Source organism: Phocoena phocoena, chromosome 19 (genome assembly GCF_963924675.1).
Source record: "Phocoena phocoena chromosome 19, mPhoPho1.1, whole genome shotgun sequence".
Lineage (NCBI taxonomy): Eukaryota > Metazoa > Chordata > Mammalia > Artiodactyla > Phocoenidae > Phocoena > Phocoena phocoena.
The window spans coordinates 7,411,871-7,437,576 of NC_089237.1; the positions used below are offsets into that span (position 1 = coordinate 7,411,871).

Consider the following 25,706-nt stretch of genomic DNA (forward strand, 5'->3'; position numbering starts at 1 on the left):
ATGGAAAACAGATTATAGATAAGTGTCATTTGAGCCTTTGGACACCACAGTGTTGTCTTCGACAGTGACTGGAATTTTTTTGGGTTTTTTGTTTGTTTTGTTTTTTCTTTCCTTTGCTAGTTTCAGAATCCTATCACATTGTGGCTAGATTTCGTTAAGCAGTATTTAAGAACAGGACCATTTCTTGCATTTTAAGATTCTGTTTCCGTGATAAAGCTTGATTCTTGCTTGAAATAGATGAAATTCGGATTTAATAAGACTAGCTGTAATAAAGATGAACAGCGGTGGCTTATTAGGGATATGGGTACATCTGTCACGTTGCCAGATCTCTGCTACCCCTGTGTGAGTCTCATGAGCAGTGACCACTGACTAGCCAGGAGAGCAGCTGGCTCCCCAGGAGCAGAGCCATGACCTTCAGTCTGCGAGGTGTCAGGGGTGGGTTTCTACTGTCAGCTCTGTCTGTTGCCCCCTTTTTGTTGGGCTCACAGATTGCTGTTCACTGTGCACATTGGGATCAAGTCCCAAGCACACACCATCTCTTCCTGTTGCTTCTCCAGAGGCCATCATTGTCTTGCCTATGTGCCTCTTTATTCAAATCTGACCATTTTACATACGGATCCAATCAGACTTTACAAATCATAAGCAGGATGACATTCTAATAGTCATTTGTTTTACAAAAAGATTTACCACAGTTCACTTTTAACTTAAAAGAACTCTTCTGACTTATTAGCATCATATATCTTTCATTTAATTTTGGAAAAGCCACGATAACCACTAAAATCAATAATACTGGGTGTAGTTTTCTTTCCAGTTTTTCTTTCTGCATATAGTTTATCTAATTGTCCAGTTATATATATATATTTTTTTCTTTCACTTAATATATCTCTAGTTTGTACCTAGCTTTTGCCAAATAGTCATCATAATACCTTTTAGTTGTTTGAGGAAACAGAAAAAGGAATTTAATACATCTCTGTTTATCTCTGCACATTCTCAGCAGCAATTACAGAGTGAGCCATCCCACTGGTTGCTTTTCTAGTCTGCATGTGAAGCTGAAGATCTTAAATTTAGTGTTGAGGGTGAGGAACAAGGCTGTGCAGACTTTGTGGACAAAGTAGCTAGAGAAGTTACTGATTTCTTAATTGCCAGGAGAAGCATCTAAGTTGCTTGTCTGTGTTTTGCTGGGTTAGTGCATAGCTGCTGTGGACCAGGCTTGTACCACTTGGGTTGCTTTAACACTTTTGCTTTTTCTCGGACAAACATGTCCTGAACACCTGCTACAGGCTGGCTTTGTGCACGGGTACAAAGATGAATAGACCTGGCTGTATACAAAGCAGTTGAAATCAACTGTGGTGGGGCCATACCTGCTGTATTCACACAGTATGGTGGAAACATGGAAGAGAGGGCAATTAGTACCACTGGGCAGGGCGGGAAACTCTTATGCAGAGAGAAGCCAGAAGGGCGATCCAGACACAGGAGCAACATGATGGAAAGTATGGAGGTCAGAAATGAGGGGAGGCTATGGTGTGTTGAGTAGAGGTCAATAAACTGTGGCTCATACGACAGATCTAGCCTGCTGCCTGCCTTTGTCTGGCCCGTGTGCTAAGAATAGTTTTTGCATTTTTAATGGTTGAAAAAGAATATTTCATGGCACATGAAAATTATATGAAATTTAATTTTCGGGACTTCCCTGGCAGTCCGGCGGTTAAGGCTCTGTGCTTCAAATGCAGGAAGTGTGGGTTCGATCCCTGGTTGGGGAATTAAGATCCCACATGCCGTGTGGCCCAAAAAAAAAAAAAAATTTAATTTTCAGCATCCATAAATACAGCTTTATTGGAAGCCACGCTCGTTGATTTAGATATTGTCTATGGCTGCTTTTGCAGTTTAACCACAGAGTTCAGTAGTTCTGATGGAGAGCAGACTGTTGCCCTGCGTTGCTCTTCAGTGCGCTACAAATCATGGTGACACAGTTACAACTTGACAGTGTTGCCAGCGCCATGTGTGTTAGCATACCACAATGTTTTATTTATTCTTTATTACCAGCGCCTAAGTATCACGTCAAAAGGAGAAGAATGGACTTGGAATGTCGTGTTTTTAGGGCACAGGGGAGTGTGGATTTTCTTGTCACTGAGTTAGTTGGCAAAGCTATCTAATTAAAAAGCTGTGCTGAAAGAACCCATTAGCATTACCAGACTATGTAGTTGTCACAATGTTCCCAACTCCTAGGAAGGCAACGGCCAGAAAAACGAGAAAATCCTAAAGAGACTGTTGCATTGCAGCAGAATTCCTTCACAAAAATGAAAACGAGGCTACAACTGAAGTAAGTTTCTGAGTGGCTCATGTGTTAGCCAAGCAAGGAAAGCCATTTACGGGTAGAGAATTAATTAAATTATGTTTGAGGGAAGAAGCTGAAGAAACATGTCCAGAGAAAACAAACTTGTTTAAGAGCATGAGCCTTTCAGCAAGAACGGTTTCTCAAAATGTTGAGGTCAATGGGAAAAACATCAGTGGTCAATTAGAAAACAAGGCAAATGATTTTGTGTGGTTTTTCTTGGCTCTTGATGTGTCAACAGAAGCTACTGTTTTATTCATGAAGTCAGTGCCGCGTATGAAGTGACTGAAGAAGTAGCTTCTATGAATAGTCTACTTAAAACAACTACAGCTGAGGATATTTTCTTTTCAAAAACATTAAGAAAACACTTAATTCACTACGGCCTGAAGTATAATCTGCTGATATCTGTTACAACTGATGATGGTAGGAATATGTGTGGAGCAGAAAAAGATTTAATTGGACAAATGTACAAAGCTTATGAAAACATAAGGTGTTTAAAGCCTGTGGTTATTCATTGTATTCATCAGCAGGGACTCTGTGGAAAGTATTCGAATCTGTCATGAGTTCTTGAACTGCTAGGATCAGTGATGAGCTTCACTCCCTCTTGTGGACTTAACAATCCTCAATTCCATGAATTTTTATCAAAAATAAAAGCTGAATATTCTGGCATGCCCTACTACACAACTAGATAGCTTAGCAGTGGTGAAGTTTTCTTGTAATTTTTTGAGTTCAGGGCTGAGATTGAAATTTTTCTGAAAGAAGAATCGTTCTCAACCACTATTACCGAATGCTGAATGGCTTTGGAAGTTAGCTTTTGCTGCAGGTTTGATAATGTTTCTTAATGAATTCACCCTAAAATTACAAGACAAAACATCACTTATACGCAAACCTTATGTTGCAGTAAGTCATTTAGACAACTAACGTTTGAAACGTGTCATGTCAAACTACCTTACACACTTCCTCTGCTGCCAGAAGTTAAAACAAAGGTGAGATCTCTATCCCTACACAAATTTACCATGGATATGATTTCATTGATTGATTGATTGATGCGTCGGGTCCTAGTTGTGGTGCGCAGGCTCAGTGCCACACAGCATGTGGGATCTTAGTTCCCTGACCAGGGATCGAACCTGCGTACCCGCACTGGAAGGCAGATTCTTAACCACTGGACCACCAGGGAAGTCCCTACCATGGATATGATTTCTGAACACAAATTATAGTCTGAGCAGTGATTTTGCATCTTGATAGGAATACAAAGGAAATTTCCATATTTCAAAATCCATCGACCTTTGCAAATGAGTTTATGCCAAACCTTCAATTGGAAGTAGTTAAAAGCATCATATGGGGGGATCTATGTATACTTACAGCTGATTCACTTTGTTATACAACAGACACTAACACAACATTGTAAAGCAATTATACTCCAATAAAGATATTAAAAAAAAGTATCAAGACACTAATAGAATTCTATAAATGTATTCTAAGACCAATATGCTCAATTAAAATCATGCTTGTAGAATGATAACATTTGTCAGTACCTATCTATGTGAAAAGACATTTTCAAAGGTGAAATAAGTAAAATCTTATTACCGATCAGCATTAACAGATGAACATTCGTAACCAATTTTGGTGAAAGGGACCCCCAACTTGGCAAATGTTATTCCTGCCACCCTAAGTCCATTCTTATTAGTAGACCTGTGTTACCAAAAGTTATAGCCAATTATTATTTTCACCAATAAAAAATCTGTGGAAATTTGTTTTTTCTCTTGTTACGTAAGTACGTACGGAATATCCTCAGTTTGGCCTTTTAGCCCTCAAAGTCTGAAATACTTACTCTATGGTCCTTTACAGAAAAAGGTTTGCTGACCCTGCTGTAGAGTTTAGCTTGCTGTTGGCGAGAGGAGCAGGTCAGTGGCAGCAGGGGAGGTAGAGTCAGAGTGAGGCCATGCTAAGCACGATTCTAGAGGCGGGGGGAGCTAGATAGATACGGATTAAAACGTCAGCTACGTCCTCCCCATTGCTTCTAAATTTACGTGGTTTTGGGACTTCCCTGGCGGTCCAGTGGTTAAGACTTCGCCTTCCAGCACAGGGGGTGCGGGGTCAATCCCTGGCCAGGGAGCTAAGATCCCACATGCGTTGCGGCCAAAGAACCGAAACAGAAAACAGAAGCAATACTGTAACAAATTCAATAAAGACTTAAATTGGTCCATGTCAAAAAAAAAAAAAAAAATCTTGGAAAAAAATTGAAAAAGGACTTCCCTGGTGGCGCAGTGGTTAAGAATCCACCTGCCAGTGCAGGGGACACATGTTCAATCCCTGGTCTGGGAAGATCCCACATGCCGAGGAGCAACTAATCCCACATGCCGAGGAGCAACTAAGCCCGCAAGCCACAACTACCGAGCCTGCACTCTAGAGCCCGCGAGCCGCAACTACGGAGCCTGTGTTCCACAGCTACTGAAGCCCGTGCACCTAGCACCTGTGCTCTGCGATGAAGAGGAGCCCCGGCTCCCCGCAACTAGAGAAAGCCCGCGCGCAGCAATGAAGACCCAATGCAGCCAAAAATAAATAAAAATAAATAATTAAAAAAATAAATTTATGTAGTTTTTCTAACAGTCATCTCTAATACTTTTCTGTTTATTCAGTTTATTCAAATTCTGCTCACCCTCCTACCCAGAGGAGAGTGAAACACCCAAACAGATAAAGCTATTAAGTGAGACAATTTAGAATAGGATTTAAAGTTTAGCTGGAGGGAATTCCCTGCGGTTATAGGACTCTGTGTTTTCGCTGCCAAGGGCGTGGGTTCCATCCCTGGTCCTCAGAGGACTAAGATCCCGCAAGCTGAGCGTACAGCTCCAAAAATAAAGTTTAGCTGGAAATTGAGCTGGTAGCAGTTAGCACTTGATTTAACACCTTAAGAGTGATGTAGGGACTTCCCTGGCGGTCCAGTGGTTAAGACTTCACCTTTCAGTGCAGGGGGTGCGGGTTCGATCCCTGGTCAATCCATGGTCATGGAGCTAAGATCCCACATGCCTCTTGCGGCCAAAAAACTAGAACAGAACAGAAGCAACATTGTAACAAATTCAATACAGACTTTAAGTATGGTCCACATCAAAAAAAATCTTAGAAAAAGAAAAAGTGATGTAATTTACTGAATATATTGTTAATCCCTTATGTTATCACTGTTGGTTTAATGGGGCAAGTGATTGAATTTTGATTTCAAGTAGCCTGATTTTTGCTGTTTTAGAATTTTGGAAAGTAAAGATAATCCAGTAAATATTGAAAGTATCATTTGATTTTTTTTTTAAATGTTTGCATGTATTTGATTTTAAAAGTTTTTAGGGAAAGGTATTAGTTTTATAAAGCAGTTAAGTAATATGATACCTTATGATTATATTTGTGTAAAAGTACTGGGAGAAAATTAACCAAAAGTCTAGCATTATTCGTGGTGGGATTAAGGGTGATTTCGCCCTTTTTTTAAAAAAAATATTTTTTTAAATTTATTTTTGTTTGGCTGCATTGGGTCTTTATTTCTGCACGCGGGCTTTCTCTAGTTGCAGTGAGCGGGGGCTACTCTTCGTCCCGGTGCGCGGGCTTCTCATTGCCGTGGCTTCTTTTGTTTTGGAGCACCGGCTCTAGGCGCGTGGGCTCAGTAGTTGTGGCTCGTGGTCTCTAGAGTACAGGCTCAGTAGTTGTGGCTCACGGGCTTAGTTGCTCTGCGGCATGTGGGATCTTCCCGGACCAGGGCTTGAACCTGTGTCCCCTGCGTTGGCAGGTAGATTCTTAACCACTGCGCCACCAGGGAAGTCCCCTCTTTTCTACATTTAAAAACTTTTTGTAAGTGGGCATGTTACTTGCACAATGATCCTTTACATTTACAGATAAACCATTAATAGGATAATTAATATGATGTCCTAAAAAGGAGTGAAAGATAACTTTGAAAGTCAGCCCCTGTTGGGACAAACATGTGGGCGCTGCTCCTTAGTCAAGGTGAGACTCTGAGCAACCTCAGTGTTCCTCCAACCTTCGTTGATCCTTCTCCTGGGAAGGAAGAAGATGTGGCTTTTTCCATCAACTCTTACTGATTCAGGGCCTGAGTGGTTTCTTGACTCATCCTGGCCACAGTAGGTCACTGAGGCCTTGCAATTTGAAGCTAGTCCACATTTATTGTCTTTTATCCTTGAGTGCGGGTATTCCTGGGAGATGGAAGTGGGAAGAATTGAGCTCTGTGGCCCTGTGCGCCCCCCAGATCTTGGAGTGGGGCAGGGGTGGTTGGCGAGTCTTCTCTCCTAACCAGGGATTCCAGGACTTCTTGGTTTTCCTGAGAGCTGGTTGAATTGGAATGAGTAAGTTTCAGCCTATTTTCTTAGATCTTATGCTTTCAGACCTTTAAAATGGAAAGATCGGTTGGAGCTTAATGGAGACAGTTGTTCATTTCCACTGAAAATTTGTTTCATTTCAATCCATGAAAGTAGAAAAGAGTGATTTCTAAGTGCGTTTCTCCTTGCTGTCTGGGCAGTGTGTTGCTGGTTAGCACAAGGTTAGAGGGGGACAGGGAGAGTGGGAAGTTCTGACTAAACATTTTGGTTCCCAGGTGGAGGATGGCACAGTTCTGTTAATGGCTTAAGCAGAAGGTTAGACATTTCTCTCATTGATTATTGTTGGTTGAAAGTGGGTATTCTGCCGGCCTAGACTCAGTCATTTGGCCCCTTCTCTCGTGAGAGGCTTTTCTGCAGGACAGTCCGCCCTGTCTGCAGAGTTACAGATTTCCTGCACTGTAGTGCTTTTCACCAGGGAATAGGATTAAGCTTCCAGCTCTCAATGTCTGCCTGTGCGCGGCATCATAAAATGGTTAATATCTTTGTAGACTTCGCCTCTTGTGCGACTTCTTGTTACATTCGTTCAGCAAACTGTCACTGTACTGGATTATTACGTGCTTGCTGTCAAGGACTTTATAATCTAGTAACAGAGGAAAACGTACACATTATTAATATGCAGTGCAGGATAAGGACTATAAGAAATGTCCAGAGAAAGTGCTGCAAAAGCTTAGAGACGATAACTTAGCTGGAGACAAGGGCAGGAGGGGGAGGATGGGTAGAGGTCAAGGAAAACTTCGTGGAAGTGATGGCATCAGAAGATTAATTACCATTGAATTCAGCCTTGAAAGATTTCTACAGGTGAGGAAGGGGACATGAGCAAAGGCAGGGAAGTTAAAGATCTCTTTGCAAGACACCGAGGACTCCAGTATTACTGGATTCAAGAGAAATGAGGCTGGAAGAGTTCACTGGACCAGATGTGTAGGGCTTGAAATGCCAGGCCGAATAGTTGGTCTTTATCAGTGGCTACTCGTGGAAGCTAAAGGCTTTTAAGAAAGTGAAAATTACATTTGGGTTCTGGGAAAAATGGTGAGTACTATGCAACATGAACCGGACAGGGGAGAGGCGGACACAAGGAGACCGGTTTATTAAGAGGTACCAAGTGCCTGACCCATGGTGGTGGGAATGGAGATGAAGAGGCTTAGAATGAGGTAATTTGCTGCCTCCATGTCTTTCCTCTGTGACACCTCTGCCAGCTGGAGCCCTTTGGGGCCGTAGCATCTGTAGGTAACACTGTGGACATGGCTGCCCCAGAGAAGCAGGCTTGCCAGGAACTCTCTCCAAGAGGACAGACTGTGTCCACAGTCACTTCTCTGGACTGCCTCCCTGGGTTTTTACTGAGGCATTGATACTAAGCAGGCACGTGCCACTCTTAGGGTTGCTAGATTTAGCAAACAAAAATAGAGGATGCCAGGGACTTCCCTGGTGGTCCAGTGGTTAAGACTCTGTGCTCCCAGTGCAGGGGGCCTGGGTTCAGTTCCTGGTCAGGGAACTAGATCGCACACGCATGCCTCAACTAAAGATCCTGCACGTGGCAATGAAGATCCCGTGTGCTGCAACTAGGACCCAGCACAGCCAAATAAATAAAAGAAGAAACCCAAGCCATGCTTTAAAAAAAAAAAGAGGATGCCAGTTAGATTGAAATTTCAGATAATGGATAATTTTTTAGTATAAGCATGTCCCACAAAATATTTATCTGATATTCCAGTTTAACTGGATGTCCTGTATTTAGTCTGTCAGTCCTAACTATCAATACTTCTCATTCTTCCCTGGCCCTGGGATCAGCTTCATCCGCTCCCATCTCCTACCTGTTACCTCCTGAATTAGTCTCCTGTGGGTCAGGAGTCAGGTGGAGTATGTGTTGCGCAGGAGAGATCAGTCCAGCAGTTTGGGGGTTGGTGTCCCAACTCAGTGCCAGGGTTTGATACTGCCACATACTGTACCTGTGTACAGTACGCAGGGCAGACTTCTGTCTATAACCAGACAGAGAGGGAGACAGGAAGACCTTACGTTCCAATGTCAAAGGGGCTGTGAGAGGCTCTACGGAGCCTTCCAGGTTTCAACCCAGTGTCTCAGAATATATCTGCAGCCTGGAGATGATATCCCTGAAATGTGGCTCCTCCCACACCTCACCTCATCCTCATTTCCCTTTTCCAGTTCTACCCCACTCACATTCCACAAAGGCGCTCGGAGCTCTGACTTAGGCGTACTGTTGCTAAGCTCGTACTGTTCCCTTTGCCTAAAACACCCTTCCCACATTCTTCACCCACAAGTACCTCTCCTTCCCTTCCCCCTTCCTCTGTGCCAGCCTGGGTCAAGGATCCTTCCTCTGGGTTCCCAAAGAGCCCTCTGCAAACCTTCCTCATAACCTTTTCCACAGTTGATTGATTCCACCTGTTACGGTGTGTCTCCCATGAAAATATGGGCTTCCTAAGGATAAGGACCTGCTACGTCAGTGTCCTCAGCGCTCACCACCATGCCTGCATCTAGTAAGTGCTCAGTAAATAGGTGCTGAATGAATAGGATGCTATCTGGAAGCTTCACTGTCCCTTAAACCCCCTATCTGTGTTCTTTAGGGAGCACCCAGCTCCAGCTTCCCCCTGCCCAGTACACACGCCTGGACATTTCTCCACACTTCAGGGCTGGGAGGATTTGGGGTTTCTTGGCCACGCCACATGGCTTGTGGGATCTTAGTTTCCCCGACCAGGGATTGAACCCGGGCCCCTGGCAATGAAAGCACGGGGTCCTAACCACTGGACTGCCAGGCAATTCCCCTTTTCTGGGAGGATTTTACAGCACTCTCATTAGTGTTAAAGAAAACCTGTCTGGAAAGTCTCAGCCCTGGACCTACCTGTCCCCACACCTTCCATATGCCCAGACTGATAAGGCCCTGCATATCCTGGCATGAGCCAAAGACATGGGCTGGACCCTCTCGCCTGTTTCCCAGGCATTCCAGCTCCAGGTGGCTGCTCTCTCCACCCTCCCTTCTGCACACAACCTTCTGTGCCTTCTAGAACCATCCTCCTCACTGGCATCAAATGCCTTTTATCAAGCCATTTGTTGCCTTCATTGCTAGGGCTTGAAGGAATGAATATAGGGAACTGGGCTGCCTGCTTGTGCCCACCGTGTGTGTGTGTGTGTGTGTGTGTGTGTGTGTGTGTGTGTGTCTCGGGGGGTGGGGGGGCAGTGGCGGTAAATCTAAGAAACCCTCCACCTGGACACAAAGTGAATGAAAACACAGATGGATGGTATGGTTCTGTAAGGGGGTAAGTGGGTCAGGCCCTCCACTGGGTGGTGTGGGGGGAGGAGCTTCGGGTCGTCTTGGTTTTTTTTTTTTTTGCGGTATGCGGGCCTCTCACTGTTGTGGCCTCTCCCGTTGTGGAGCACAGGCTCCGGACGCGCAGGCTCAGCGGCCATGGCTCACGGGCCCAGCCGCTCCGCGGCATGTGGGGATCTTCCCGGACCGGGGCACGAACCCGCATCCCCTGCATTGGCAGGCGGACTCCCAACCACTGCGCCACCAGGGAAGCCCTGTCTTGGTTTTTAGGTGCAGAGTAAAGGAGAGAGATGCAGGTTGGGAGGAGGCTGGGAGGACAGACAGAGCCCCCAACCCCAGGTTGGGATGGAAATAGAATACCTCAGCTGCTGCAGGTACTCATTTGCAAGACTGTTGTGGGAGGCAAGGCTGAGAGGGAGTCTCTTCAGATGCTTCCAACATGAGCTTCACAAACAGACTTGGGTAATGCTAGGAAGTGTCTCTGGAAGGAGGTCAGCGGACAGGACAGTGATGACCTGTGTCAGTGGTCCGGAAGGACACCTTGTGACCTGGGCTCTCAGCTCTAGAGCAGCAGCTGTCCTGGCCCTTGGCCTTGTGCCCCAGCCCTGCTCCTGAGACAAGTAAGGCCTCCAGGAATTGGCAGGCAGATTGGGCAGCAGAGACCCTTGCAGGAAGTTTAGGAGAGGCTCCTCAAGCTCTGGTTTGCAGCCTTTTCCCTGTGATCAGTGGTTTGGCCTGGGAAACCTCGGGGAGCGCCCAGAGAACAAGCCACTGACGAAGCGCTCCTCTGGTCACCATGGCAGAGGCAGCTGACCACTGAGGGCCCTTGTGGTCTATGGTTCCTGCCCTTCAGGCTGGCTGGGGACCTGCGTATCAGGAAGGATCCTGATGCTGAGGGCCTGCCTTAGCTCTGGGTCTTTTCTGGTGTCTCAGTTGAACTAGCCGCCCCCAGAGTAGGGCCCTTGGGGGACTTGGTGGCCAACTTCTTGCTGGGAAACAAGGGACTTAACTCTCTGCTCCTGGCCCGCCCTACTCGGGGGCTCTCCCTGCAGGTACCTGAAGGAATTCCGCACTGAGCAGTGCCCGCTCTTTGTACAACACAAATGTACTCAGCATCGGCCCTACACCTGCTTCCACTGGCATTTCGTGAACCAGCGACGCCGCCGGTCCATCCGCCGCCGGGACGGCACCTTCAACTACAGCCCCGACGTCTACTGCACCAAGTACGACGAGGCCACAGGCCTCTGCCCGGAGGGCGACGAGTGAGTGCTGCCCAGCCTGCCCTCAGAGGAGCCCCCTGCCTCCTGGATCAGATGCCCTCACAATAGTCCAGTCAGAGTCCAAGAAGCCAGCCAGAGCCTGCCTTTGGGGACCTGCTGCAGCCTGGCCCACCGTCCTATGGTTTGGACCTGGGTTCAGACCCCGCCATCATCTGGGGGAGACCCCTTCTCCTTTCCCTACTTTTGGGAAGCCCTACACAGGCCTTTCTTCTGCTAAGCCTAAGGGCCACATCTGAACCAAAGTGGCTTCCTGGGCCTTCTTTCCTGGTCCCTTGCAGGTCACAAGGACCCTCTCCCGAGCCTGTACTACCCACTCCATCCCATGCAGTGCCCACCAAGGCTGTTTAGTGACACGCAGCCTCTCTAGTGCCCTTTTTTCTATTTTTTTTTTCTAGTTCCCTTTTTGCTGACCCTAAATATTTTGCCACAAAGCTCTGTGAAGAGACAGGGCATAACACATGACAAACATGAGGTGGCAAACCTGGGAACGTCACTGAGGGGGCACTGACTGACCCCGCCTAACAAGTGTCTCAGCCGTGCGGAGGGGGCACTGACTGACCCCGCCTAACAAGTGTCTCAGCCGTGCGGAGGGGGCACTGACTGACCCCGCCTAACAAGGGTCTCAGCCGTGCGGAGGGGGCACTGACTGACCCCGCCTAACAAGTGTCTCAGCCGTGCAGAGGTGGTGACAGAGGCACTGCGGGGTGTTCTGTGGGTGCACCTCACTGAACCACCCCACACCAGCTCTTCCATTTCTCCCAGGGGTCAAAGGCTTGCTCACCCCTCCCCCCAGCTTCATGAAGCCCCCAGGGCCCAAGGGCGTTTGCTTCTCTGAAGACCCCTGACCTAGGCAGTGTTTGTTCTCCCAAGAGTGCCCCCCTCTGGAGCTTCTCTTCAGGACAGCCCAGGGCACTGGCTGAGTAGTCTTTGAGAAGCTGAAGTGGGAATGCCAGGCCTTTCAGGCCCCACTTTGGGCTACAGCACCCACCGGCAGTGGGAGGGTGGCTCTGTTACCTCAGCAGGACTCGTCACTTGCTTGCCTCTTTGACCCACCATCAGTACAGCCGCTGGGTCATGAGAAAGCCTTCAACGGGCAGGAAAGGGCACGGCTGGTAGCCCAGGCTGCAGGGGGCGAAGGTGAGTGACCCCCACCCCTGATGCTGTGTTTCAGGTGCCCATTCCTGCACAGGACCACAGGGGACACTGAGCGCAGGTACCACCTGCGCTACTATAAGACTGGAATCTGCATCCACGAGACAGACTCAAAAGGCAACTGCACCAAAAACGGCCTGCACTGCGCTTTTGCTCATGGGCCCCATGACCTCCGCTCCCCTGTCTATGACATCAGGTGGGTTGATGGCTGAGGGCCGGGGTGGGGGCCTGGCTGCAGACGCGGTGAGTACCACCGACGAAGTGCAGGGCTGGCACTCTGGTTCCTTCCTCCTCATGCCCTCTCCCCGCTCTCTCTGTCCTCTCCTCTCTTCCCAGGGAGCTCCAGGCAATGGAGGCCTTGCAGAACGGTCAGACCACAGTAGAGGGCAGCATAGAGGGCCAGTCGGCTGGGGCCGCAAGCCACGCCATGATAGAAAAAATCCTCAGTGAGGAGCCTCGGTGGCAAGGTAAAGGTGGCCACACAAATGGCCATGCCCCCTCCCACCAGCTGTCTGTCCTCCCCCCTCTCCTCCCCATGGCTGCTCTGAGGACATGGCTCACCACCACCTATTGCCTTCTCCAGCCCAAGCCACCACCTCTGCTGGGAGGCACTTGCCCCCTCATCCCACCTCACATCCCGCCAACTGCAGCCCTGGCATCCGGGGGCACTTCTGGGGGAGTCTCCCCAGACACACCTTGCCCTGCTCCCGTCACCCCAGGTGCTCCCTAAATTCCGTCAGGAGGCTTTCACACATACACAGTCGTACACGTATATGAGTACACGTAGGTGTATTCTCAACCCTCCTGCGGACGCCCTTTTAACTCTGTGAGCTGTGAGTATCTCCAGTGAGGAACGGCGGCATCCTCCTTACCTCTCTCCCGGGTCTCAGTCTTGGCATTGGCCCACGAGGAGGTGGCCCTGCTCATACCTCTCACAAAAGCCTCGGCTCCTAGACTCCTTCCTAGTGGCTTCTCCTTCCACCTGACCCCTGCCTCTGGCCCCCTGTGCAGAGACCGCTTATGTGCTGGGGAACTATAAGACGGAGCCGTGCAAGAAGCCCCCACGGCTGTGCCGCCAGGGTTACGCCTGTCCCTACTACCACAACAGCAAGGACCGGCGGCGGAGTCCCCGGAAGCACAAATACAGGTGCTTTGGCCCAAGCAGGCCAGCCGTGGGAGGGAGGGTGGCAGGGAAGGGATCCCGGCAGGGGCTGCTTGCACTGTGCTCTCGGGGAGGCCAGCCCTGGGGATCACAGAATCACAGCACCCAGGTACGAGGGGAGAGAATGGTCAGGATAGCTGAACGATAGGGGGCCTTCCTGGATCCTCCTTTGGCATGAAATGAGGATCTTGGGTTAGAAGCCCCTCTAGTTCGGATCCTGAGGGGCGTTTGCCAGGCCCCACTTGGTGTGGTTGTAGCCTGGCTGTCCTTGGGCTGCACGGTGCTCGGGGGAGGACTTGGCTAAAGCGAGCAAAACAGTGTCCTTCTCGGTGATGCAGCCAGTTGGGCCAGAGAAGCAAAGCCAGGCTTCTGGCCCCAGTAAGGCCCTCACTCTGCAGCTGATGTTTCCTACTTCTGAGCCTGGCTGTGCAAAGCCGGGAGACCAGAGAGGGGCCCTGAACAGCAGCGATCTCATTGGCTCCCCCAGATCCGCTCTGCGTCCATCTGACCCCACCCTCTTATTTAACCAGGTCATCTCCATGTCCGAACGTAAAACACGGGGACGAGTGGGGTGACCCTGGCAAGTGTGAGAACGGAGACTCCTGCCAGTACTGCCACACCCGCACGGAGCAGCAGTTCCACCCAGAGGTGGGCCTTGGAGCTGGCGCCCGAGCCGCGGCCCTTCGAGGGTTGGGGGTAGCTTAACATATCCTCTTTGGAAAGCAAGGAGAAAGGAAAGGAGGGTCCGGGCCGATGCTGGCAGAATCCATCCTGACACCATCCTGGGAGGGATCTGTAGCCACAGGCTCCCCCCCAGGCAGTACGTAAAGGAGCCCCACACCCTGATTCGGCAGCTTTCCTTGTCTGAGCCCACACTCACCTAGCAGCCCTTGGCCCCTGGTTTTGTTTCCCCGAGCCCCCCTGATAGGGAGAGCACGCGCTGGGCATGGTGACTTGGCCGTTCTGGGCTTTGCACCACTTGTGGTACTTAACGTAGCATCAAGATTTAAAAAATAAGAAGTCCCCTTACCGTTGTCCTGTACCATATGAGGGCCTAGGGACCAGCAACTTCCCTGATGCAGCCCCTAGCCCCACGGTGCGGCCTGGGCTCTGTCAGTGTGCCACAATCTCACGTATGGTATGTAGAGGCATGTGCTGTCCCTTCCCTTGGTTCCATGGAGGTCAGGACACCCTGAGATAGACACACGGACGGAAACTACGTTATGTGGGCTACAGACAGCAGGGTAGAAAGTTAGGCCCAGCGTAGATCCCAGCCCAGAGTGCTCCAGGGTGGATGGGTGTTGCCTGTGAACTTGGCCCCCTTAATGCGTAGAGTTACATTGGAAGGTCACAGCCCTGGCCAAGATCATGAGTTGAGAGTAGCATGGAGAAGATCCCTTTGTGAGAGCTGGGTCAGGGCTGGTTGGGCCTGTGACCACAGGAGGGGGGTGGTCCCTGGCATGCGGGCGGCAGTGTCTGCTCACTCTGGCTTGAGTAAGCAGTTGGCAGGGAGAGACTTAGGGAAGCGGCATCGGGTGGGGAGGAGAAAGGAGGGATTTCTAAGCTAACCCAGCCATGCTGAAGGCACCCCTGGCTGCCTTTCTCTCTCTGCCCAAGCCTAACCCACCTCTGTTCTGCTCTGCCCTCCAGATCTATAAATCTACCAAGTGCAACGACATGCAGCAGTCGGGCAGCTGTCCCCGAGGACCCTTCTGCGCCTTCGCCCACGTAGACCGTATGCTGTTCCCATTGCCCTGGGGCAGTGCCCTCTCCCCCCTCCCCTCCCGTCCCCCCTCCCCCTAAGTTCAGTGTCAGCCAGCAGTGGGCCCCTGTCCCCCCTGGAAGTTCCATTCCCCCACCCCCCCGCCCCACCTCTCTGGAACTGGTCTCAAAACCCTGGAGCTTCCAAGGTCGTGAGACAGCAGGGACTGTGCCCCTGGTCGCACACTCGCAGGCCCAGGCAGGGTGAGGCACCCTCCCCAGCCAACTAGGCAAATCCCAGCAGCCACCCCGTGCCCCACCCATGGCAGACATCACTAACTGAACACAGCACTCTGCCCTGCTGAGAGCAGAGCTGTCCAATCAAAATTTAATGCAACCCCCCTTATGTCATTTTAGATATTTTAGTAACCACATCTAAAAAGAAGAAAAAGAAATAGGTCAATTTTTAATAATATATTTTCATTTAACCCAACATAAAATAATATCATTTAAAATACAGTCAACATAAAATCAAGATATTTTCCCTTTTTTTCTTCAAGCCAAGTCTTTGAAAGCTGGCGTGTACTTGCATAGCTGCAGCACGGTCCAGTCCAGACTAGGCACGTTCCGGGTACTCAGCAGCTGCAGGCGGTCCCGGGCTGCGGTGCCGCTCCAGACCACCACCGCCAGTCTCAGAGACGGGTCGCAGTTACAACCTGTGTCTGCCCCAGGCCACTGCTCTGTTTGTCCTTAACTTCTTTCTAGCCTTAGGCCTTATCTCTGGGATTAGAGTGAAAAATAAACTGAGGCCCTAGGGAGGGGAAGCACACATGTGGCTCAGAGGTGGGCCCAGCCAAGGCAGCACAGAGAAGCAATGAATGGCCCAAGCTTTGGAGGCGTGTGGATTGGGGTTCAAATCCCAGCTCTTCTGTTTCCTAGCTCAGCCCCCTTGGGAGATATACCTTACCTCTCTGAGCCTCAGTTTCCTTATCTGTAAAGTGGAGACCACGGTATCACTTCTGTCTTCCAGTCATTGTGAAGATTTACGATTAATACAAATTGCCTGGCACGTAGTAAGTGCACAGCACGTGATATTAATAGAAACAGAAGCCTTCCCTTCATACGCAGGGGGATGCGTGCGCTCCTTTAAGAGACCCAGATGCATTTTTGGAGGGACAGAGCTGGCTCGGGAGCCTGCTGACACCCTGCCCCTGTCTCTTGCAGAGCCACCCCTCAGTGACGACCTGCAGCCTTCCTCCGCTGTGTCCAGCCCCACCCAGCCAGGTCCCGTCTTGTACATGCCGTCTGCTGCCGGAGACTCGGTGCCCGTGAGCCCTTCCAGCCCGCATGCCCCTGACCTCAGCGCTGTACGTGCCTGTCCAGGGGGTGGGGTGGGCACCATGCCTGCCCAGAGCCAACACCTGCCTCTCGTGCCCTGTGCTTGGGGAGGAGGCCTCCGCCCAAGGGTGCTGCCCTTTCTGCCCCAGGGTTCTTCTCTCTGTCAAAAGCTGATAGTGGCTGGAGTGGTGTCCCCAGAGCCCTGCGATCAGCCTGGGTAGAGCTGATCACAGGTAGTAGAAGGGACAAAACCTGTCTGCCCCCCAACACACAGCTTCCACATGGGGTTCTGGGTCCTGGGTGGTGGTTGCTGCCCCCTGGCCAGTTAAAAAGCAACTGAGCCCCTTGATGAAGGATCTCCCTCCCACGCAGGGACGGAGAATGGGCCATGCCCCAGCCTGCATTTTGCCCACCAGCCTACTCTTCTTTCTCTGCAGCTCCTCTGTAGAAACAGCAGCCTTGGCAGCCCATCTAACCTCTGTGGCTCCCCACCGGGCTCCATCAGGAAGCCCCCGAATCTGGAAGGCATTGTCTTTCCTGGGGAGTCTGGCCTCGCCCCTGGCAGTTATAAGAAGGCTCCTGGCTTCGAGAGGGAAGACCAGGTGGGAGCTGAGTACCTGAAAACTTTGAAATGCCAGGTAAGGGATGAGGGGGCAGCCCAGTGAGGTTAGCATGGGCTAACCTTCTGCATGCGGCAAGAGAAGACCTGGAGGGTTGTCCTGGCCCAGCTATGGGGAATGTGACTGGGAGCTAGGAAGCCCCTGTTCCCAGCCTCTTCAAGACTGAGCAGAGCGGGTGAGGCCATTCCATTTTACAGATGAAGACAGGCAGGTTAGAGGCTGAGCACCTCACCCAGTGTCAGAGCCAGTTAATAGAGGGGAAAGGGTTACTATTCAGTCTTCTGACCCCACGTCGGGACTTTGCCCTGCCCTGTGCTGCCTTGATGGGACAGCAGGGCCTTGGGGAGCAGGACAAGGGGTGTGGAACTGGCTTATCTGTGACTTGGAGTCACAGGGAGGAGAGGAGCAGCTCCCCGGGTTCCCAGGGTAGGGAAGGAGGGTGCATGTGTGTGAAGGGGGACTGTACAACAGGTGTCTGGTGCCTCCTTCCCCCTCAGTGAGCCATGGCAAGTTGATGCTCAGGAGAACTCATGGGCTCAGGGTCGCTCCCTAGCACCGCATTCATCTCCTGCTCCCTGACTTTTCTCTCAGGCCAAGTTAAAACCCCACTCACTAGAGCCCAGGAGTCAAGAGCAGCCTCTGCTTCAGCCCAAACAGGTACAGAGCGCTCAGCCCCCTTCTCCCCTTCTGGCACCTGCTGCGGACAGGACAGGCCAGAACCCCGGGAGGCTTCTTCGGGGAGCACGGGGCACCGCTTTCTCGATTAAGGGGGGGCCTCAGCCCCAAATTCAGAGAGGGTGGGAGTCAGGCCCTTGAGCCCCTCATCTCCAGACTCACTCATTAGCCAGTCAAAAAAAATATTAAACATCTGTCCTTGCACTGAACTTGCTTCTCCCTTCCCCTACTGCAGAACTTTAGGGATGAGTAGGCCCTGCAGCCTCCAAGCCACACCTGTCCAACTCCAGCCTCCCAACAAGGTGTTCAGGGCAACCAGGCGAGAGCTGGGATGCACCCTTCCCTTCTGCCCTAGCCAGCCCCCGCCTCCAGCCCCCATCCGTGGGCAGCCATCCCACTGTGTCTCTTCTTCACTCTCTTGTTGCAGGATATGCTGGGCATCCTCCCTGTGGGCAGCCCCCTGACCTCAAGCATCTCTTCTAGTATCACCTCCAGCCTAGCAGCTACTCCCCCTAGCCCCGCCGGCACCAGCAGCGTTCCTGGCATGAATGCAAATGCTCTGCCCTTCTACCCCACCAGCGACACGGTAGAGTCGGTCATAGGTAATTGGGCCATTTCTGTTGCTAAGTCTAGGAGCAGGTCTGGAGTCGGAGATACTAGGTCTCTGGAGTGAGACTCAAACCAGCATACCGATCACTTTAGACATCTGTCTTGGGAGAGTCAGAGGGTGGGCATTCTGAGCCCTTTGACCTAAATGGAACATGAGCCCAAGGTGTAGAGCCAAGACTAGCCTTTATAGCCAGTTAGCCCTCCAGTTTGCTCTTCTGTGCAGATTAGAAAGAGATGCCTCTTCCCATGGGCCTGTGCGGTCTCATTCCACGACATACGTCATTCAACCCCAGCCAGGTATCCTTGTGAAAAACCTGCACAGCTGTCCTTAGAGTTCCTGGTCGTTAGAAGCCACTGCCCTGCTCTTTCAGCAGTCATTTATGGGTGCCACTTTGTGCTAGGTCCTACTGCAGGCACTGGGGTGACAGATGAAGACATGCTGTTCCTGCCCTCCCAGTCCAGTTCCTCAGAGCGCAGTGGACATTTGTTGGGCAGCTACTGTGTACTAGCCACTGAGGGTCCAGAGACCTGCCTGCCCTCAGTGAGCTCAGGGGTGAGACATACAAGCTGCAACGTCAGCGGACAAGACCTCTGTCAGCTGGATTAGAGCTCATTTCCCCCGGGTGTATCGAAGAAGGCTTCTGAAAGGAGAGCCATTTGAGCGGGACTTGGCTAGGGGATCGGTGTTGGCAGAGGGGCAGCCCAGGCACAAGCAGAGGCTTGAGCGAGCACAGCTCCAGTGGGACTGAGCTCGAAGATGAGGCAGGGGCAGGAGTAGAGGCAGTAAAGGGCAGGTGGGTCCAGGAGGTGAGGCCTGGAACCTCGGGACTGTGTGGGCCCTCGGGAGGCTGGGAGGCTCACACTCCAGTCACTCTGTCTCTAGAGTCTGCCCTGGATGACCTGGACCTGAACGAGTTTGGGGTAGCTGCCCTAGAGAAGACTTTCGATAACAGCACGGTGCCCCACCCAGGCAGCATCACAATCGGTACTGGGCATGGGTGGGCAGGATGGCTTGGGAGGGCCCCTGGGGTCCAGCCTGGCCCGGGGGTGGGCAGACGAGCCACGCCCCTCACTCGGCCACGCTCCTGGGCCTCCTGGGCCTCTCTTGCAGGCGGCAGTTTGCTGCAGAGCTCCGCACCCGTGAACATCCCTGGCTCCTTGAGCAGCTCTGCTTCCTTCCACTCAGCATCCCCGTCCCCTCCTGTCAGCCTCTCCTCGCATTTCCTGCAGCAGCCCCAGGGCCACCTGAGCCAGTCAGAAAACACATTTTTGGGGACGTCAGCATCACATGGATCTTTGGGTAAGAGGGGGTATGGCTCTCTAAGGCCTGGGGCAGGAATCTGGGCTTTTGGAAAGTGCCTTTGGCCATTTTGTCCACGGCTACAGGCAGTGCAGAGTGGAGGATAGAGTAGGGGCTCCGGGCACGGAGGCGAGTCAGGCCCCGGTTCCACGGTTCTCTGAGGTGTGTGAACCTGGACAAGTGACTTAGCCTCTCTTAGTTTCCTCTGTGAAATGGGTATAATGGCAGCACCCACCTCGTGTGGTGGTTGTGAGGCTTAAAGGAAATAACATGAGTGAAGTGCTAGGCCCCGGGCCAGTGCACAGTGAGAAGTGTGGCCTCAGAGTTGCCAGGGCCTAGGTCTGCTCTCCGTGCCAGTGTGGCGGCTCTGCCTAGTCACCCAGAGCTCCTCGGGGCCAAGGGAGAAGTCTGAACAGGCTCAGCCCTGGCGCAGGGCGGCCTCCCTGTCCAGCAGAAACACCAAGCAGACCCAGCTGTAGCTCCAAAGGCTGTTGGCTGAACCCAGCGTTAGAACTGTGTGGACCAGGGGCTCTGGAGGGCACGTTAGAGCAGAGGGTCCAGAAGCGCGGGTGGAGACCTGCGTGTGTGCGTGGGGCCAGCGCGAACGTCTGCTGAAGTAACAGACATCCAACCTGCTGCCTCTCGTTCAGCAGCAGCTGCTACTCTTACTTCCCCCTCCCCCGGCAGCTGTTCAAGGAGATCAGAAACACCCTCCCTGAGGGTGCTGGGCATCCTGGTCACACTGAGCCTGAGCCTCTGAGCTGCCCTTTGACCTTCTGAGCAGCTTTGGGTCCTTCCCTGCTGTCTCTGAGGATGAGTGCAGCACCTTCACCGCTGGTGTTGATGCTGTCGGCGCAGGTGCTTGCTGTTAGGTTTGTCGGCTTGCCCATATTCTGGAGGTATCTTGACTGCAGCCCTGTTACTGGCCACGCATTCCTTCCTTGCACACATAGTTACGGATACAAGGTGAGCGCAGCAGTCCCTGCTGGCATGGAGCCACGGTCTCTCGGGAGAGGCAGAGGCGCCCAGGCATTACATCACATCATGCTTAGAGACCGTCACTGTCGTGTGGAGGCAACAGGCTGGGTGCTGCGATTCAGAATAACAGAGGGACCTAACCTGGGTGGGGCTCCCCGAGGAAATGGCTCCCCTCCACGAGAGGAAATGCCACCCGAGCGGGAGGAGAAGCACAGGTGGAGCTTGCCGCTGGCCAGGGTTGCCTCAGCAGGGATCCCAAGTTCTTGCCTCCAGGACAGGGCAGAGAGCCTTGTATCTCCATACAGGACGACGTTGGTCATGTAGGTGCACTTGTGTTGCTTGGAGGACAGACTCTTTTAAATCCGTTTGGTTCTAGAACATCCTGGCCGGATTAGTGGGAAAGGGAGCAAGAAAGAAGTCATTAGAATGACATGTGTGGGCAGACTGAGGCCAGAGGTGGATATAGGCCTCCCTCAGAAGACAGGGGCCGTCCTGGGGGCCACAGAGCAGGGGCACGTGGTGTTAGTTAAACCTCTGCTGAATGAGTGGGTGAAGGGGGCGGTGGATGAGCACCCAGCTTAGCTGTTTGCAAAGAGCAGGCCTTTGGAGCCAGACGCCCTGGCTGCGTCCTGGCTCTACCATGTAACTGTTTTTGTGATTCCTGGCAACATGTCTTATGTCCGTTTCCTCACTGTAAACAAGGGGGATGGACCAAGGGCTCGCTGTGCTCTTCCGGCTCCAGCTCTGCCATCATCTGAGGCTCTTAATCCAAGTCTTTTTTCCTGAATCTCCTCCTGGGCCTCACATCAGGGTGCAAGAAGGCTCCCCTTTCTCTAGGCTGAAAGTGAAGTTGGGCTCGCAAATTGCCACATTCCCAGACTGCTCTCCCTACAGCACTTCCCAAGGCCCCTGACTCACCTCGTGAGGCAAGGGATGGGAGCCCCACTTTACGGACAGGGATGCTGAGACTCGGAAGTCAAGTAGCAGCTGATGAGTAACAGGTGGCGCCTGCGCATCCCTGTGAAATCCCCCAGCCTGACGTTGCTGGAGCCTTGCACAGCCAGCCCCTGCAGGCCCCCAGGCAGGGCTGGACAGGGCGGGGGCCAGGCCCAAGCCCAGAGCTCTTCGGAGCTCTGATGTTCCTCCCCTTCCTGGGGCAGGTCTGAATGGGATGAATAGCAGCATCTGGGAGCATTTTGCCTCTGGAAGCTTCTCCCCGGGCACTTCCCCTGCCTTCCTGTCAGGGCCCGGGGCTGCTGAGCTGGCCCGGCTTCGGCAAGAGCTAGATGAAGCCAACGGCACCATCAAGCAGTGGGAGGAGTCCTGGAAGCAGGCAAGACAGGTACTGGCCCCGCCCACCCGCCTTTCCCGGGGCCTGTGGCATCTAGCCCAAGCCCATCCATCTTACACAGAGTGGGTACAGGGTCTGGGGGAGGCCAGGGGTCCTGGAGAACAGAGCAGAAACTCCGTTCGGCTTATTCTCTCCCCCTGTGGAAAAACTTGCCTTGCCGGTCAGGACCCTGGGGTGGCTGGTATCCCAGGCTTGGAATTCCCTCTGTGAGGTGCTTATTTGGTCTGGGCCCATAGCACTGCTTGCTTCTGCCCAGAAGCCCTGACTCTCCAGGGCTCTAGGTCCAGGGTTCTAGGTTCTGAGATGGGCCTTATGTCCAGCCACAGCATGGCTGCCCCTGGAGGTGCTGGCCAGCTCTGCCTGGTGCTCCCCTGCTGTGCTGGGCTCAGCCCCTTTCCCTGCCCACAGAGGGTCTCTTGCAGGTCCTGAAACCTCTCCTCTCTGCAGGCAGCATCAGCCCTCCTCCCTGCCCCACTTCCCAGACACCTGACCCAGCTCCCCCGCAGGCCCCGCAGCCACAGTGGCCCACACGGGCTCCCAGAGATGCACTCTCGGGGTGGGGGGCAAGGGCGGGGGGGGCCATCATGACAAGGTGCTGCGTGTTGGGCCCATAGGCTTGTGACGCCTGGAAGAAGGAGGCAGAGGAGGCCGGGGAGCGGGCCAGCGCGGCAGGCGCTGAGTGCGAGCTGGCCCGGGAGCAGCGAGATGCACTGGAGGTGCAGGTGAAGAAACTACAGGAGGAGCTGGAGCGGCTGCACTCGGCCTCCGACCCGCAGGCCCTGCCCACCTTCCCCGACCTGGAAGCCCTCTCACTCTCCACCCTCTACTCTCTCCAGAAGCAGCTGCGGGCTCACTTGGAGCAAGTAGACAAGGTCAGCTTAGGAGGTTGGGGAGCACAGGGTGGGGAGGTACAGTGGGCTCAGCCAGTGCTTGGACTTGGATGGGTCCCTGCTGTTCCAGGGATGGCCACCCTCCTAAGAGCCTCTGTCCCCGCTGAGCTCACACAAAATGCCAGCCTGCTGGAGAGGAGCTCGGAATAGAAAGTCACTCACTGGGGAGGTGGGAAACCTGGAGGTAGATGGGCACCAGGGCCCACCCCTGGCACTTTCGAGGGCAGGCACTGAGCTGAGCTGCATTAGTACGCCTGGGCCCTAAGTTTCATGCTGACCACTTCTCTTCCTGTGAGCTCTGCACACGCCAGCAGACATTCCAGAATGGTTAGGTCCCCAGGGCTACTGTCTGCATTCCTTGGTGCCCTTCTGGGTCCCCAGGGGAGTGCGGCACAGTGGGAAGAGTATACTTCCCTTCGTTGGGCAGCCGTGTCACCTCGGGCCCATCACTACCCTCTCCAGACCCCACAGTTCTCACTGGGGACCTAGGGTCATTATAAGGTCAAACGAGACAAGAGGCAGAAGCCTTTGTGCGAGGGAAAGCCTGTCCGGCTGGGAGCTGTAGAGCGGCCCTGGCCCTCCCCGCTCCCCCACGCACAGCTCCGACTCAGCCCCACTCGGCCTTGCAGCGGAAAGCAGAGATGAGGCGCCGTGAGGTGATCAGCCAGCCCCCTGACCCTGCCCTCTTCCTTAGCAGCTGGGGCCTGTAAGCACACTGTCGGGTTTCCTCATCCCAAGGGGCTACAGTGAGAGTTGGGGGAGCGCTTTGTCCGACATGGGGCTGGGCCAGTGACCGTGATGTCCCTTTCCCTGCAGGCCGTGTTCCACATGCAGTCGGTGAAATGCCTTAAGTGTCAGGAGCAGAACCGAGCGGTGCTGCCGTGCCAACACGCCGTGCTGTGTGAGCTCTGTGCCGAGGGCAGTGAGTGCCCCGTCTGCCAGCCAGGCCGGGCCCACGCCCTCCAGTCGTGACCCTGCAGGCCTGGCCCCGGCCTGGCTCAGATCTTCTCCCCTAGGACTTTTTAAAGTATATATATGTATGTATGTATGTATGTATGTATGTATGTATGTATGTATATGTATATGATTATGTATACATTTCTGTATGTGTGTAGGTGTGCGTGGGCGGCCAGTGTGTGAACAGTGTCTGTGTGTATATCTATACGTGGATATAGACACACACTTTAAACAGACTCACCAAGCACTTTTTAAGAGAAAAAACTATTTTGCAGTCCTCCCTCTGCCCGCTCCCTACCTTTCCCACTGCAGAGACAGAGTCCCCTCTTCTCCCACCAGCCTTTTGGCAGGGAATCTGTTTCAGCCTCTTTTTTATGTAGGAACTAACTATTTTTAACTTCTTCCTGGGGCCTGAGCAGGGAAGGGTGGAAAGCTAGAAGGGGCCAAGGGGAGGGGACAAGCCTTCAGGGCAGGCCCTGTTCACCCCACTTCCCCAGGCCAGGGCGAGAGCCAGGGGTGTGGAGGACCTGGGCCCAGACCTGGTTCCCAGCTGTGAGGCTTGAGCGCGGGGGATCCAAGCCCGCCGAGCTCTAGGGTTACCAGGCGTGTGTTTAGTCCAGGCTGGTGGGCCAAAGCCGTGGGGCCAGCCCCACTCCCAACCCTGGGCCCTTGCAGCTCCTCGAGGGGCAAAGCCCAGGCCTTTTACCCCTCAGGTACCTGAGGCCGGGGGTGTACCCCAGTCCTCCCCCCACCCCCGGGCTCCTAGAGCAGCCTCCCTGGCCCCAGGGCGACCTACCAGGCTGGCACTGCGCTCTCCATCACCCCCCAGGTGCCCTCAGCTGTCTCCCCTCTGCACAGCCCTCCGTGCTGTCCACCCCTCCCTCTGGCAGCTAGCAGGGCAATAGGTGGGGAGGAGCTGCGGACTGTGAGGACCAAGGTGGGGCTCAGGCCCCGCCCTCCTCCCCAGGAGGGGCTCCGTATGCATTCCTTGGTGCTCTCTGAGTGCAGCTGACGTCCTGCCCGTTTGGAGCAGACGCCTGTGTGCATGTGTGTGCGTGCCTGTCCGATGTATATTGTGTCTTAGCTTCCATTTTTAAAATTGTTCTGTACAGAGAGATGCAGCAGGGGGTGGGAGGGCAGAGTGGGCAGAGAGAAGCCACCCCACTCCCAGCACTGGGGGTCTGGGGTGGGAGCAAGAGGGCTGCAAAGGGTCTGGCCCGGCCCAGGCGCCCCCTTGGGCTCAGCACGAAAGGGCTTTCAACGAATTAAGTGAAAACTTTTTTACAAAAACGCAAAAATCAAAGCTCCAAACGTATTGGAAATAAAATATGAACTTGCGGTGGTAGCTTGTTTATGTCGGGGTGAGGGACAGTTGGGCCCTAAAGGAGGGCCTCTGGCCCAGCTCAGCCAGCCCAGCCCAGGTTTCAGCCATGGGAAAGGCTCTCGTGCCTGACCCCTGAGGTGTGGCTAGATAGCTGAAGAGGCCTTGAGGCACTCTGGGCCCATCCAGGCCCAAAGGCTGCTCCAGGCTCCTAGACAGAGCTTGAGTGTTCTGACGCAGGCCTGCTGGGGTTGATGGGATGGGGACCTTAAGCCCTGGACCCAGAGACCTCCCAGGCCCTAGGGCTCTTCAGAGCTCTATCGTCAGATGCAACTGGTATACTTAATGTTTTCCAAAAGACAACAAGGCCCCTAGTAGCTTCTCAGAGGAACAGAC

General features: G+C 52.8%; 1 protein-coding gene across 1 annotated transcript in view; it reads left to right on the plus strand.

Moving 5' to 3' along the window:
• The window catches only part of UNK (unk zinc finger), a 33,885-nt gene extending 8,558 nt beyond the window's left edge, over window positions 1–25,327 (plus strand). The window contains exons 2-16 of the mRNA XM_065896901.1: window positions 11,029–11,238; window positions 12,428–12,604; window positions 12,745–12,875; window positions 13,420–13,555; window positions 14,101–14,218; window positions 15,221–15,305; window positions 16,496–16,638; window positions 17,047–17,247; window positions 17,821–17,886; window positions 18,332–18,506; window positions 19,397–19,498; window positions 19,625–19,813; window positions 21,952–22,133; window positions 22,757–23,014; window positions 23,849–25,327. Of these exons, the coding sequence (XP_065752973.1) occupies window positions 11,029–11,238; window positions 12,428–12,604; window positions 12,745–12,875; window positions 13,420–13,555; window positions 14,101–14,218; window positions 15,221–15,305; window positions 16,496–16,638; window positions 17,047–17,247; window positions 17,821–17,886; window positions 18,332–18,506; window positions 19,397–19,498; window positions 19,625–19,813; window positions 21,952–22,133; window positions 22,757–23,014; window positions 23,849–24,004 (2,329 nt within the window). The 3' untranslated portion in view covers window positions 24,005–25,327. The remainder of the gene's footprint in view (window positions 1–11,028; window positions 11,239–12,427; window positions 12,605–12,744; window positions 12,876–13,419; window positions 13,556–14,100; window positions 14,219–15,220; window positions 15,306–16,495; window positions 16,639–17,046; window positions 17,248–17,820; window positions 17,887–18,331; window positions 18,507–19,396; window positions 19,499–19,624; window positions 19,814–21,951; window positions 22,134–22,756; window positions 23,015–23,848) is intronic.
• Window positions 25,328–25,706: the final 379 nt, after the last annotated feature.